At 36.1% G+C, this 13,134-nt stretch overlaps 2 protein-coding genes across 2 annotated transcripts; both read left to right on the top strand.

Moving 5' to 3' along the window:
- The first annotated feature begins 1,405 nt into the window (after window positions 1-1,405).
- On the top strand, window positions 1,406-4,933 carry LOC128193580 (uncharacterized). Its single transcript, XM_052867345.1, has 2 exons — window positions 1,406-1,763; window positions 4,831-4,933. The coding sequence occupies exons 1-2, from the start codon at window positions 1,408-1,410 to the stop codon at window positions 4,832-4,834; spliced, it is 360 nt and encodes a 119-aa protein (XP_052723305.1). The 5' UTR covers window positions 1,406-1,407; the 3' UTR covers window positions 4,835-4,933.
- A 2,289-nt stretch (window positions 4,934-7,222) lies between these two features.
- Window positions 7,223-9,394, top strand: LOC108344366 (exocyst complex component EXO70B1). The gene has a single exon (XM_017582819.1). It carries the CDS (start codon window positions 7,223-7,225, stop codon window positions 9,392-9,394), a length of 2,172 nt encoding a protein of 723 aa, XP_017438308.1.
- The last annotated feature ends 3,740 nt before the right edge of the window (window positions 9,395-13,134 follow it).

Genomic DNA, 13,134 nt, shown 5'->3' with positions numbered 1-13,134 from the left:
GAAGTTGTTTTCTACTGTTAGATTTCAGAGCTAACTGATATCTTACGGTGGAAACAACTTGAAGACAATTTAAATTATGAATCAATGTACACATTTGACGTCGAATATTGACTACATCCGATGCAAAGACCTGAAGTTTATTCATTTTTTAAGTTCCCTGGTAATGTATTTGATGTCGAATTCTCTTCCTAACCGACGTCCTATATCATAGAGGATTTCTAAAAGAAATCCATTTTTACAAAACATAGCGTCAAAAATGAACACCAAACAAGAAAGAATACATTATAACGAAACACAGGAAAAAATAAAAAAAAATAGCAAACCAATGGAGAATGTTTTTGAAATTCATAAGTGTTAACATTTTCCTCTGGTTTCCCGCCATGTCTTCATCGTTAACAAAGAAATGTCTTCGTTTAGTGGAGAAATCGATGGAAACCAATGGAAAAAGTTAACATGAATTTGGTTACGGAAGCTCTGTAGTGTAGATATTCACGTCGAATTTGGAAAGTATCTGATGTTATATGTGCATGGGAAAGAGCACTTGGTTAGTCTTGATAAATGTTGTTTCAAACAAACAAATTCACGTCGAATTTGGACACTACTCGACATCTAGTTTATATGGGAAAAGACAATTTGTTGGTCATGATAAATGTTGTTGTTAGAAACAAAGATATTCACGTCGAATTTTGGAAAGTATTCGACGTTATCTGTGCATGGGAAAGAGCATTTGTTTAGTCTTGATAAATGTTGTTGTTTCAAACGAATTTGAATTATTCATTTATTAAGTTTTCCTGGAGAAATCCAAATCTATCAACATTTTTCTTTGGATTTCTATCATTCCTTCAAGCTTTTCACCATGACAAAGAATTAAACCACAAAGAAATGACTTACTTTTGTGACCTTGAAGGAGCTAATAGAAACCCAAAGAAAAAAGTTAACAGAGGGAGTTGTTACGAGAAATTTTATAAAAGGTGTAGAGGTTATCCAAGGCTCCGAAACTGTATTTACAGAAAATTGAGGTGTACATTGGCGTCGAATGTGGGTTATAGTCAACGTCATATATGCATTGGGAAGCAAATATTTTGTAATTGATGTTGTAGGGTTCCGAAATTCTATTTAAAGTGAAACTATGAGGAAGCAAATCACTATTAAGTATTTATTTATTTTGGATTGGACGTGTGGTGTTTCCTAAGCTAATGTTATGTGATTACTAAGGTCATTGTTTAACGTCGAACTGGTGCATGGCTGGACGTTATTTCCTTTTAGACGGCGGTTTGAGTTTTCAAACGACGTGGAACGATTAAATTTATTTACAACAATATCACCCGTCATTGTTAATGTTGGTTGTTCTGTTATTTGACATTGACGTTATATGTAAGACCCGTATTTTTTGGACATGGTGGGGACATGGTGGTCACCCACCTCTTTGACTATCAAGATGCAATTATTGGGGGTGCATTTTACGGGAAGCTTTGCAAGGTGTGGGATTCATTTTTTGGCAGGAGAGGGAGAGAGAGAGGGAGAGCAACCAAAGGGAGGGAACCCTTTCTCCCATTTTCACCCGTCCAAAGAGCACCCATGGGAAGCTGTTCCAACCTTGGAAGGGGCTTAGAGGAGGACCTGAGTTGGGCATCTGGTGATGATGGCGTTCTTGCATCAAGAGCTGGAAAAGGAAGTGAAGAGCTGCTGAAGTTCCTGGAAGATCTTGATCTGCACGTCTGGGAGGAGATTGATCCCAAAACTTACATGGAAGTCTTCAAGAGGTAAGGGGAGCTTGAATTATTTCCTTGATTTTTGAGTTATTAGTGTTTGATGAAAAACTGGGTAAAATCTGGGAAGAAGGAATGAAAATGGAGGTTTTCTGGGCTTTCTGGACTCTGGTGCGATTCTGCAGAATTTCTGCAGAATGCGCGTTCGTCCAATTTTGGGAAGTCAAAATTGGACGTTCGTCCTAACAGTGCTCGACCAAATAGTTGTCGGTCAACTTCTGAACGTTCGTCCAATTCTGGTGAAATTGGACGTTCGTCCAAATTGTTGAGCGTTCAATTCTGAAGGAACGTCCGCGTTCGTTCGTCATAATATATGGGACGCTCGTCCAAGTGGTATTTAAACAGTGAATTATGAGCGTTCGTCCGTAACTTAGTATCTTCGTGGAGTAATCTTGAACGTTCGGCCTTGGTCTCAAGACGAACGTCCGTAGGTTATGTAGAGCGTTCGGTCTTTGAGGATGTTTGATCTTATGCGCTCGTCCAAAGCGTCCAATGATTTAGCGTTCGGCCTAAATGATGGATCCTAGCGTTCGGCTCAGTAATTGAGAGTTCGGCCTTGTGATAATTATGAGCGTTCGGCTTTTGGGGTATAACGAGCGTTCGGTTTTTGAGTATTAGTGAACGTTCGGTTTTTGGATATAAGGGAACGTTCGGTTTTATGTGTTCGGTGTGGATCTTGGACGTTCGTCCTTGGTTTCAGTGAGCGTTCGTCCTTGTTTTCTGGGAGCGTTCGTCCTTGGTTTCAGTGAGCGTTCGTCCTTGTTTTCTGGGAGCGTTCGTCCTTGGTTTCAGTGAGCGTTCGTCCTTGTTTTCTGGGAACGTTCGTCCTTGGTTTCAGTGAGCGTTCGTCCTTGTTTTCTGGGAGCGTTCGTCCTTGTTTTCTGGGAGCGTTCGTCCTTGATTTTGAGAGCGTTCGTCCTTGGTTTTATGAGCGTTCGTCCTTGGAGCTCGGCAGCGTTCGGTTTTGATGAGGATTGATTTCAGGACGTTCGTTCAGACAGCATCAGAGTTGGAAATAGCGTTCGGTAATAATGCATGAATCCGTGGGAGTATTTTGAAGCAATTATTGAGAATTGTTGGTTATTTTCCTTGATCCAATATTGGTTTAGTTATACATATTATTGAGAATATGTATGACTTCGTGATTGAGCACGTATATTCTAGTTATACATATTATTGAGAATATGTATGACTTCGTGATTGAGCACGTATATTCTAGTTATACATATTATTGAGAATATGTATGACTTCGTGATTGAGCACGTTTATTCTAGTTATACATATTATTGAGAATATGTATGACTTCGTGATTGAGCACGTTTATTCGGTTGGAGGTGGTACATACACTATGTTATTTACTTGTAACTTCGTCGGTCTTTTTAGCATTTTTGCTAGTCTCATGCGTGAGACGGAGATTCGAGTGTCACCTTCTTCTGCACGAGGAGGTGAATGTCTCGTCCACTGACTTCGGCTCGTGTTGAGTATAGTGCATCGTTACGCGTAGTATCGATGTTTTTACTCGTTAGTCCTTGAGGAGTCGGGGAGATAGGTCTGAAGTCGCGATGGATGACGGCTCGGGTCGCCTGTTATTGAGAGCAGGTTATGACGACGAATTACAAGTAAACGACATCAGTTTATGAAAGACTAGTATGCAGTGTCATGTGAGTCGATTTATCATGGGAATTATTATAGTATATGTAGTGGGTTTATAATGTGATAATTCTGGTTATTCATTCTTGCATGTGGTGGCTGTGGTTTCTAACCGTGATGGTCGTACGGATACAGGAGAGATGGTAGTGCAGATAAAGTTGGATTTGGAATACTTCGAGAGAGAGACGGGAAGTAAACTTGTTGGATCTATAGGTAGTAACGAGCGTTCTTACTAGTGACGTTCGGTCTTGGTGTTATTTATTTCCAGGTAGCGAGTGTTATTAGGTAACAGTTGATCTTGATGTTAGTGGATCTGAGGTAGCTAGCGTCCGATCTTAATTTGGTAACCTGAGGTTTAGTTTGATTACGTTCGGTCAGTACTGAGGTGTTCAGTAGAGTACTCTAGGCGTTTAACCCAGACTCAAGCGTTCTTTATTATAGTGTTCTGTCTTGTAGCGAGGGTTCATAGGGAATGATCTTTATTGGTGATGTTGCTCTGAGGTTGTAATCATTTATAGGGAGTGACCAGCCTTGATAGTCGTTGAGGTAACGATTGATTAATAAATAGTGATTAGTTGTGATGATGCATGATTAAGGAAGTGATCATTCATAGGTAATGCTCGGGTCGGATGATGATTGTCTCAGGTAGGGATCATTAATAGTCAGTGGTTGTACGTAGGGAACATCCAATCTCGATGAGGTTACCCTCAGATAGAATTAAATCCAGTAAAGTGATCAATAAAGTGTTCGTCTGAATGGTACTTAATCTGTGGTGTGCGAGATTTGATCTTTGAGCAATCGTTCGAATAGTGTTTGAAATAATAGTAATTGTTCTAGCAGAGTACACTGTTTTAACGTGAAGTCTAAGTACTTAATCTTAATCAGCGTTTGATCTTTTGGTATTCGACCTAATGGTAATCGGTATAATAGCGGTTGATGTTTAGTTTCGAGCTTAAGTGATCAATCTTAATGTTCGTGTAAACAGTATCCGATGTAATATAAGTTCGTTGTTTTATCGTTTGATTCATTAATGATATGATATCTGGGTATGTATTGAGGTTGAGGGTACTGTAGTAGGATGTCTTGATTTGTGGTTGATTGTGGACATATTGAGGGGACTAAGAATGAAATTACAAGTGGGGCACTTTCCGTTGATTTGTTCATCAACGTATCGTCCGGATGAGAGTTTATTGTGTACTGGGTTGATTATTAGGTACTATGGAATGAGTGTCCAACAGGAATTGTGGTACGTTGGCTTGAGGATGTCTGATTTAATTATTATATGATATTTGTATTGAAATAACTATGCACGTTTTATAAATGATGTGTTTCAGGTTAGCTCACCCTTACTTTGCTTGTTTGTGCATGTGAATGCGATGATCGTATAATGTGTGATGTTATACGGGAGCAGTTGAAGGATTGTCACGTGATCCTGTGCAAATGGAGGAAGAGATGGAAGATCGATTTAGAAGGATTCAAGGTTATCTTTGCAGTTGCGTCTGAGCTTAAAACTGATGTTTAGATTTTAGTTTATGTTCGCGATGTTATGTATTATTACAACATTTAAGTTTTGAATATAAATTTTAATTTTTAGGGTGATTTTTTTGGGATGTTACATTATACACGATTTTTGTACTAGTAAATTATAATAATTATATAATAAAATGATATAAAAACTACAATTTTATATATATATATATATATATATATATATATATATATATATATATATATATATATATATATAAAAGAAACTCACAACTAACATATTTATTTTAAAAAATATATTTTTATTGTTATTATTATTTAACAGTAATATTTAAACACTACAACAACTCGGAATACAATTATTTATTTGTATATTATCAATGCATATAAGTGTGAATTTATATTATATATAATATTACTATATCCAATACAAACCATATTAAAATCATAATTCCACTTTCTTAAATAAAACAATTATTTTAATATATCATAAAATTACAAAACAAAAGTGTGATGTAAAAAAGTTATTTATATATTTATATATATAACTTTTACTAAAAGAGAGGTAGGTTACCCTTTAAATATAAATAGCAAACATTTTATCTTTTAATTAAAATAGTTAACCACATTTATTTAAAAAAATATATTTAAGTTATATTTCATTAATTACAATATATTATTAAACAATAAATAAATAAATAAAACTATCAATCTATTTATTTACTCACCAAAACATAATCACACAAAACTTAATTTATTTTATTTATTACTTTTATCGGTGTTACAATTTTCACTATATAAATATTACTTATTAAAAAAATAGTTTCATTATTTGTTTTAAGATTATTAAAAGTCTATTTTAATATAACTAGATTTGTTAATTCTGAGTAGATATAAAATCAAGTCAGTTAAAGTTTTTAATATAATGAAGTTTGATAAATATGATTAGCTCAGTTAAATTTAATTAGATATTATAAATACTAATGTAAAATTAAACCATGCATCAACAGAGGACATTATTAGTTCGGTATAGTATGCTTAAACATATAGGTATACATTTAAATAAATAAAAAGTAAATAGAATGGTTTCTATCATTTCAAATTTAATGACACACTTATTCAATCTTTACATTTAATAATTAATTTATGAGAAAATTTATTCTTAAATTTGAGGTATAACATTTATTTTGTCTCTATTTTTTCTAAAAATGTCAAGTTGCTTCTTTAATTTGAGGTATAACATATATATGTGTGTGTGTGTTTTAAAAGTGTTTTTTTTAAATATTTTTGAACTATTGTTCAATAAAGTTAAAGATTACATTAATATCTAAGTAATAATTATATTTGAATAATTAGTTTTTATTGAAATATGATTAAAACCACCAAATGAAATAAATATTACAAGGTTTATGTTTTGCATAACTTTTTATCTTCAAGTTTTAATAAAATAAAAAAGTTATCACACCATTTTCCATTTCATACATCACTCTTTCTTTCTTCTATTTTTCATTTCTCTCTTATTCTATAATTTTTGTACTGTGTATTATATAAATTGCAATTCAACACAATTTTCGCCTTGTAGTTTTATCATCAGGTTCATTTCTAGAAAAAAAAAACGGTTCAATATGAATTCTCCAAACCAAATTTAGTTTTTAAATATCTTATAATTTAATTAAATTGGAACATTGTAAAGATATATATATATATATATATATATATATATATATATATATTATTATATATTATTGATGCCATCCACTCAGATAACAAATATGAATATAATGTTTGTCCAAATGTGAAAATAAAAAATGAGAACAAGAAATTGATGGAACTTAAAGTACATTAGTCCTATTCTATATAATAAGTAAAATAATATATAGTAATATAAAACAGCATGCAAATGAATTTCTCCTCCATCCGTCAAAAGGGGACAACAATAGTAAAATAAAATCTTTGTTATGCAGAAAAGGAAAACAAGGTCAACGGTCAATGTAGCACATTTGCCAACATTTTTCTGTCCATTAGTTTTCCTCTCTCTCTCCCCTTCACACACAAACTAGCGCGACCTTTTCAACCCTCTTTCCCCTGAGTTTTTTTAGAAAACCAGCGTAAAGAAAAAAAAGCCTAACAAATAACAGGTCAATAACTATCAAAATCCAAAATTAAGTAATTAAGCAAAAGAAAAATCCAAAAAACAAAAAACACAAGGCGGATAATTCTCCAATGTTGTCTTTGCATCTTTTATCGTTCTGAAACAATTTTCGTTTTTTGTTTTCGCGGACTGAAAGCAATTACCACTCATCGTCACAATCACAATGGAAAAGAACGTCAATGACAATTCTAGCAGTGTTCCTCATAAAGAGGAGAACATCAACACTGGCGAAACTACTCAGTTGCCGGTTCCGGAATCTGAAGACAAACCCGACACTAAATCCGATGCCAAACCCGAAGCCGAAGCCGAAGCCGAATCCGATGCGAAACCCGCCACCGAACCCGATGATGCCAAACCCGACGTGGAACCCGACGGCGAAACTGAAAAGGCCACAGATTCGGAAGGAGTTACTGAAAAGGAAGAATCCAAAGAAGAGGAGGAAAAAGAAAAGAAAGAAGAAACTGTCGAGGCTGAACCGGAATCTCCGGTTCCGAGTCTCGAGAAGGTTTTAGATGAGATTGACCAATTTCTCGTGACATTACAACAAAAAGTCCATGCCAAAGAATCAACACCATTGGAAATCCCTGATTTCATCCCCGTTTTCTTGCATCTGGTGGAACAGAAGATAGTGAAGTACGACACGGGTGAAATGAAATGGGGAGAAACAATTGAAGACGATTCCTCACTTTTGGGATGCGCGAATCGCATTTCAAGGCTGATGAACCATTTCATAGAGTACTCGCGATCTCATGCAGAGAAAGAACAAGAGGACGAGGAGAAGGTGACGGTCCGAATAGACTTCATGATCAACGGCGTCAGCGTGATTCAGCAGCGTGTGATGTCGTTTTTGGAGGACGAGTTCCGTACACTGATGTTAGAATCTAGAAACCCAAATAAACCAGACTCAAAGGGAAAACAACAGGTGGCAGACTCCTTAGAGTCGGAGCCACTCGAAGAAAGTATTCCCGAATTCCCAGGTTTCGCGGAGGAAGCCATTGCGAATCTGAACAGAATCGCCAAGGAAATGGTAGCCAGCGGTTACGAGAACGAGTGTTGCCAAGTCTACGCACTTTCGCGGAGGCATGCGTTTGAGGACGGCATGAACAAAATTCTTGGGTACGAGAAGCTCAGCATAGACGAGATTCAGAGAATGCAGTGGGAGACACTGGAGCGCGAAATCCCCACATGGATCAACACCTGGAAGGAGTGCACCTCTGTATGGTTCCCGGGAGAGCGAAAGCTAGTGGAAATGGTGTTCGGAAAGGAAGCTGACACCGTGGTGAGCCTCATGGGCAACATTTCCCGCTCAATTGTCATTCAGCTGCTTAATTTCGGGGAGAGCGTTGCCATGACAAAGCGCGCCGGCGAAAAACTCTTCAAACTCTTGGACATGTACGAGACTCTACGAGACGCCATTCCAATAATGGAGACCTTGTTCCCGGATGACATAATGGGGGAAATCAAGACCGAAACGACATCCGCAAAATGTCGTCTCGGCGAGGCAGCAGTGTTAATATTCTGCGACCTGGAGAATTCGATTAAATCGGAGACTGGAAGAACTCCGGTGGCGGGAGGCGCGGTTCATCCTCTGACACGTTATATCATGAACTACTTAAGGTTAGCGTGTGAGTATAAAGATACATTGGAGGAAGTGTTCAAAGAGCATTCGAAAATCGAGCGTGCGGATTCAACTAGCAGGCCTCGCTACGAAACCGAGGAGAGCAAATCGAAGAACGATAACAAACACAAAGAGGATGAGTCGCCGTTTGCAGCACAATTAATGCGGGTGATGGAACTTCTGGACTCGAATCTGGAGGGGAAGGCGAAGCTGTACAAGGAGGTTGCGTTGAGCTGCATTTTCATGATGAACAATGGAAGGTACATAGTGCAGAAGATAAAAGGTTCTGCGGAGATCTACCAAGTGATGGGAGAAACGTGGTGTCGTAAGAGATCGACGGAGCTGAGGACTTACCACAAGAACTACCAGGTGGAGACGTGGAGCAAGATTCTGAGCTACCTGAGCCCTAAAGGATTAAGCGATCACGGGAAGGTGCAGAAGCCGGTGCTGAAGGAGCGCTTCAAGGCGTTCAACGCAGCATTTGAGGAGATTCACAAGACGCAGAGCATGTGGGTGGTGAGCGATGAACAGCTTCAATCGGAACTTAGGGTTTCCATCTCTGCACTTGTTATTCCTGCGTACAGATCCTTCTTGGGGAGGTTTTCGCAGTATTTGGACCCGGGCAGACAAACCGAGAAGTATGTAAAGTACCAAGCTGAGGATATAGAGACTTACATTGACGATTTGTTCGACGGGAACGCGCACGGGCGTCGCTAGCTAGGAACAAACGCACACAACACAGTGGATCAACGAAGAAAGAGAAAACTTCAGGGAAGATGCGTCCGTGTTGAGGCTTTTTCCTTGATTTGGTGCTTCTGTTTCCGCAACGGGGGCGAATTGGGTCGTTTGAATGTAATCTGATGATAGTATTATTATTATGACCTTTGTTTTGTATACATGCAGGATTAATTTGGTTAGTCTTTAGGGTGAGTGAGTGAGTTCCCATCTCGTCTTCAATTCATCACCTTTTTCTTTTCCTTTTCTTACTTAATTTGAATTCTCGACTGAGTTTGTATAATTAATTTTTTTTCCTCTTTAGATGTTTCATATTTCTAGTTAATAACTCTTATATATTCTTGTACCTCGTATTTGAATTATATATGGAAATAAACACTTGTACTGTAATAATATATAATATAATAATCTAATCAAATTGAATGCACTAATCAAATAAAATATAACTTATAATTTGAGTATTCAAAATATATATATATAATATTCCGTAATAATTGTTAAATGATAAAAAATCAACAAGAGATTATGTCTTTTATTTATTTAGAATATCCCTTATATACTTTCACATAGGCTTGAAAATATCTAAAATACAAAGTAATTTTGAAGGGAGAGTACTCATTCAATTTACATATTTATTTTTGTATTCACATTTTTCTTACATTTTTACCAATTACAGTGTCCATGAATATTCTGTAAGTGGATATATCTCTCTGGTCTTCATCAACAAATTAGCAATCAACACTTGTAAGTGGAGCATGACTTCCTTAGAGACTTACTTTCTTTACATCAAGAAATCTACGTTTTTTACATTTGACATCCATTGTGAGCTACGTAAACTATTTATAGATCATAAGTCTTATAGTGCTTATCAGAATCAAGATTGCATCGTCATCTATGATTGCTTAGATGTATCCATCAAACAATGAGCCCTCACAACACACATCGAGGGTCTTCCTTAAAAAAAATGAAGAAAATCTCCAAAAATAAAATAATGAAATGTAGAACAAATTTGATAAGGATTTGGAGCTTTTAAGGGTCCACCATAGATTCAAGTTGATTTAACATCAGAATGAGTTAAGTCAACTTCGAAATGAGTTGTAGGCTTTCCACGAACAATTGAAAATATTTAACTATGACGAACTACTCATTGATATCAACAAGTCAAACAAGGTTGAATCCTACATGATGAACAAATTTTTGAATCCCTAGGCTAGGGGAGAATGAGGTACCAATAATTCATGATATTTGGCCTTTGAATGTAGTAGTAGACGCTCATACCCCATGTTTTCAAGCAAACAATTAATCTTTGGCCAATCATCGGGTCACTATTGGACCATCCGTTAATGTCCAATCTCACACTCGAGATGTATATACCTCGGCGTGAGGGGGGTGTTGAAAGTCTCACATCAATTAAAGATAAGATTAATTTATAATATATAAGGATCCTCCAATGACCCTGTAAATGATACCAACAAGGATAATTAGAGATTTTCCTGTTATAAGCTTAATAAAGGAACAAGGTGTTCTTGAAGATTGAGAAGAGAAAATGGTACATAACAAGTCATCTAGTTAGTGTATTTGGTTTTGTCTAATGCGCTTCGTGTAACATCCCAACTCTAGGATTCACTTAAGCGCCTCAAAGACTAAATTTGTTCTTAAATGAAATAAAAATTTAAAAAGAATTAACTTATTACAAATTGAAATTATTGAATATCTATAATCCAAATGAAACATAAAGTGTCAAATAAAAATTTATTAATCCATTTTCAAGAAAACAATAAACTAGTTAAACTTTAAAAACTTTTATTGTTAGTACTGATAAGTGCATATTTATGTCCACATTTATGGTTTAAATTCAAATTTTTGAAGGAATTCTTGTTTTTAAATGGTTTATTTGAATAAGATTTGTGTCAAGTGAACTTATTGAGTTTGGCAATTAAAATGGCTTAAAAAGTGATTTTTATTTGTATAAATTATTCTTGGATATTCTAATGTTTGTTGATGCAGCTAAAGTTAAAGTTTGATTCATTTAAAGTGTGAAATTAAATGTCCAAGATACACAATAGGTCCAAAATCAGAATTTTTATACAAGGAACTAAAGGCACACCTGATTTTCACAAATACACTCTCTTTTTCAGCAATGGGACATTTTCTTATTCATACCCTGATTTTCCTATTCACACCCTCCTATGAGTAACTAATCAAGTTCTCCAAGATGCTCCCACGTGGTAATCCATACTAACAAAGCTGAACCAATCAGATGCTGCCATGTGACATGATCCTCCACCCAAATCAACCTATGATAAAGTGTCACATCAACACCCTTGACTTGTGATCATCTTCAACCCCAAAAACTCTAGTTTCCTATCTTCACGTTGTCGGCCATCGTGAGTTCATCTTCCTCGCACCATTAACCTCGTCGCAGCATCACCTGCAAACAAAAAAATCACCTTGCCACCGTAGATCAAACTTCGTGCATCAAGCTCTTCGCACCTGCAAAAACCAGATTCGGAATCGTGAAAGTAAAAAACCCTAATCTGCATTCTCCACCTCGAAACTCTTCGAACCTGCGAGCAAACCTAGAAAATCACAGTCCCACCACTACTACAAAAAAAATTTGAAATTACCAATGGAATTTTTTGACAAAAATAAATTCGTGGATAAATTTGAATTACCGACGAATTTTATCAATGGAGTATGAAATTTAAGTTATCAAAGAATTCATTTATGACAAACTTTTCATCGGTAAAATTCATCAGTAATGTATATTACACTTATCGACAAAACAATTCATTGAAAAATCCTTCGATAATGCATATCTCACTTTCCGAAGGAAAATCTGTTGGTAATGTATATTTCACTTACGGACAAATTTTTTCGTTGATAAAATCCGTCGGTAATGTATCTTACACTTACCAACAAAAAATCCATCGGTAATGTATATATCACTTACTCACAAAAAAATTCATTAGTAAAATTTGTCGATAATGTACATTTCACTTGCCGACAGATTTTTCGGTTGGTAAAATATTTCGGTAATGTATATTACACTTACCGATGAGACAATCTGTCTATAAATTTGTTGATAAATGAGTGGAAATTTTCCCGTCCATTTTTCCCCTCTGTTAGCGAGACAAATACGTTATTTATTTTTCTCTCTCATAGGTGTTCATCTTCTTTGTGTGAGACAAGTCGCACTGCCTCCATCTTCGTTCAGCCAAGTTGTTGTCTCCGTTCAGCCAGGTCGCCACCATCTGTGTTCAACCAGGTTGCCTCTATTCTTCCTCTTTCACAAAACAATCCAACCAAGTACTGTCACCACCACACAACATCGCACTCTAAGTCCGGCCAAAAGCAACATTTTTCACCGCCCTTACGATTAGAGACGCCCTATAGTGTTTTTTATGATCTTAATAATTTTTCTAATGTGTTTATTCTTTTGGATTGGTAAAAATAAAAGATGAACCAAATCACGATATTTACCGATGGAACAAAAAATTCCGTTAGTAAAATCACAACCTACAAAGACACAAAATTTACCAAGCACCGCGAATCTCTTCGCACCTACAGCAAAACACAATCAACGTGTACATGTCCATCATGCCACCGCAAGAGTACCTCCACCAACACATACTCACTCTACATAAACCCTAATTCATTGGACATGCTCTCATATGGTCAGAGTTGGTCAAACAAAGGCTTAAATGTAATAATAAAATCTT

Source organism: Vigna angularis, chromosome 8 (assembly GCF_016808095.1).
Source record: "Vigna angularis cultivar LongXiaoDou No.4 chromosome 8, ASM1680809v1, whole genome shotgun sequence".
NCBI lineage: Eukaryota > Viridiplantae > Streptophyta > Magnoliopsida > Fabales > Fabaceae > Vigna > Vigna angularis.
This window is presented reverse-complemented; position numbering and strand designations above follow the sequence as displayed.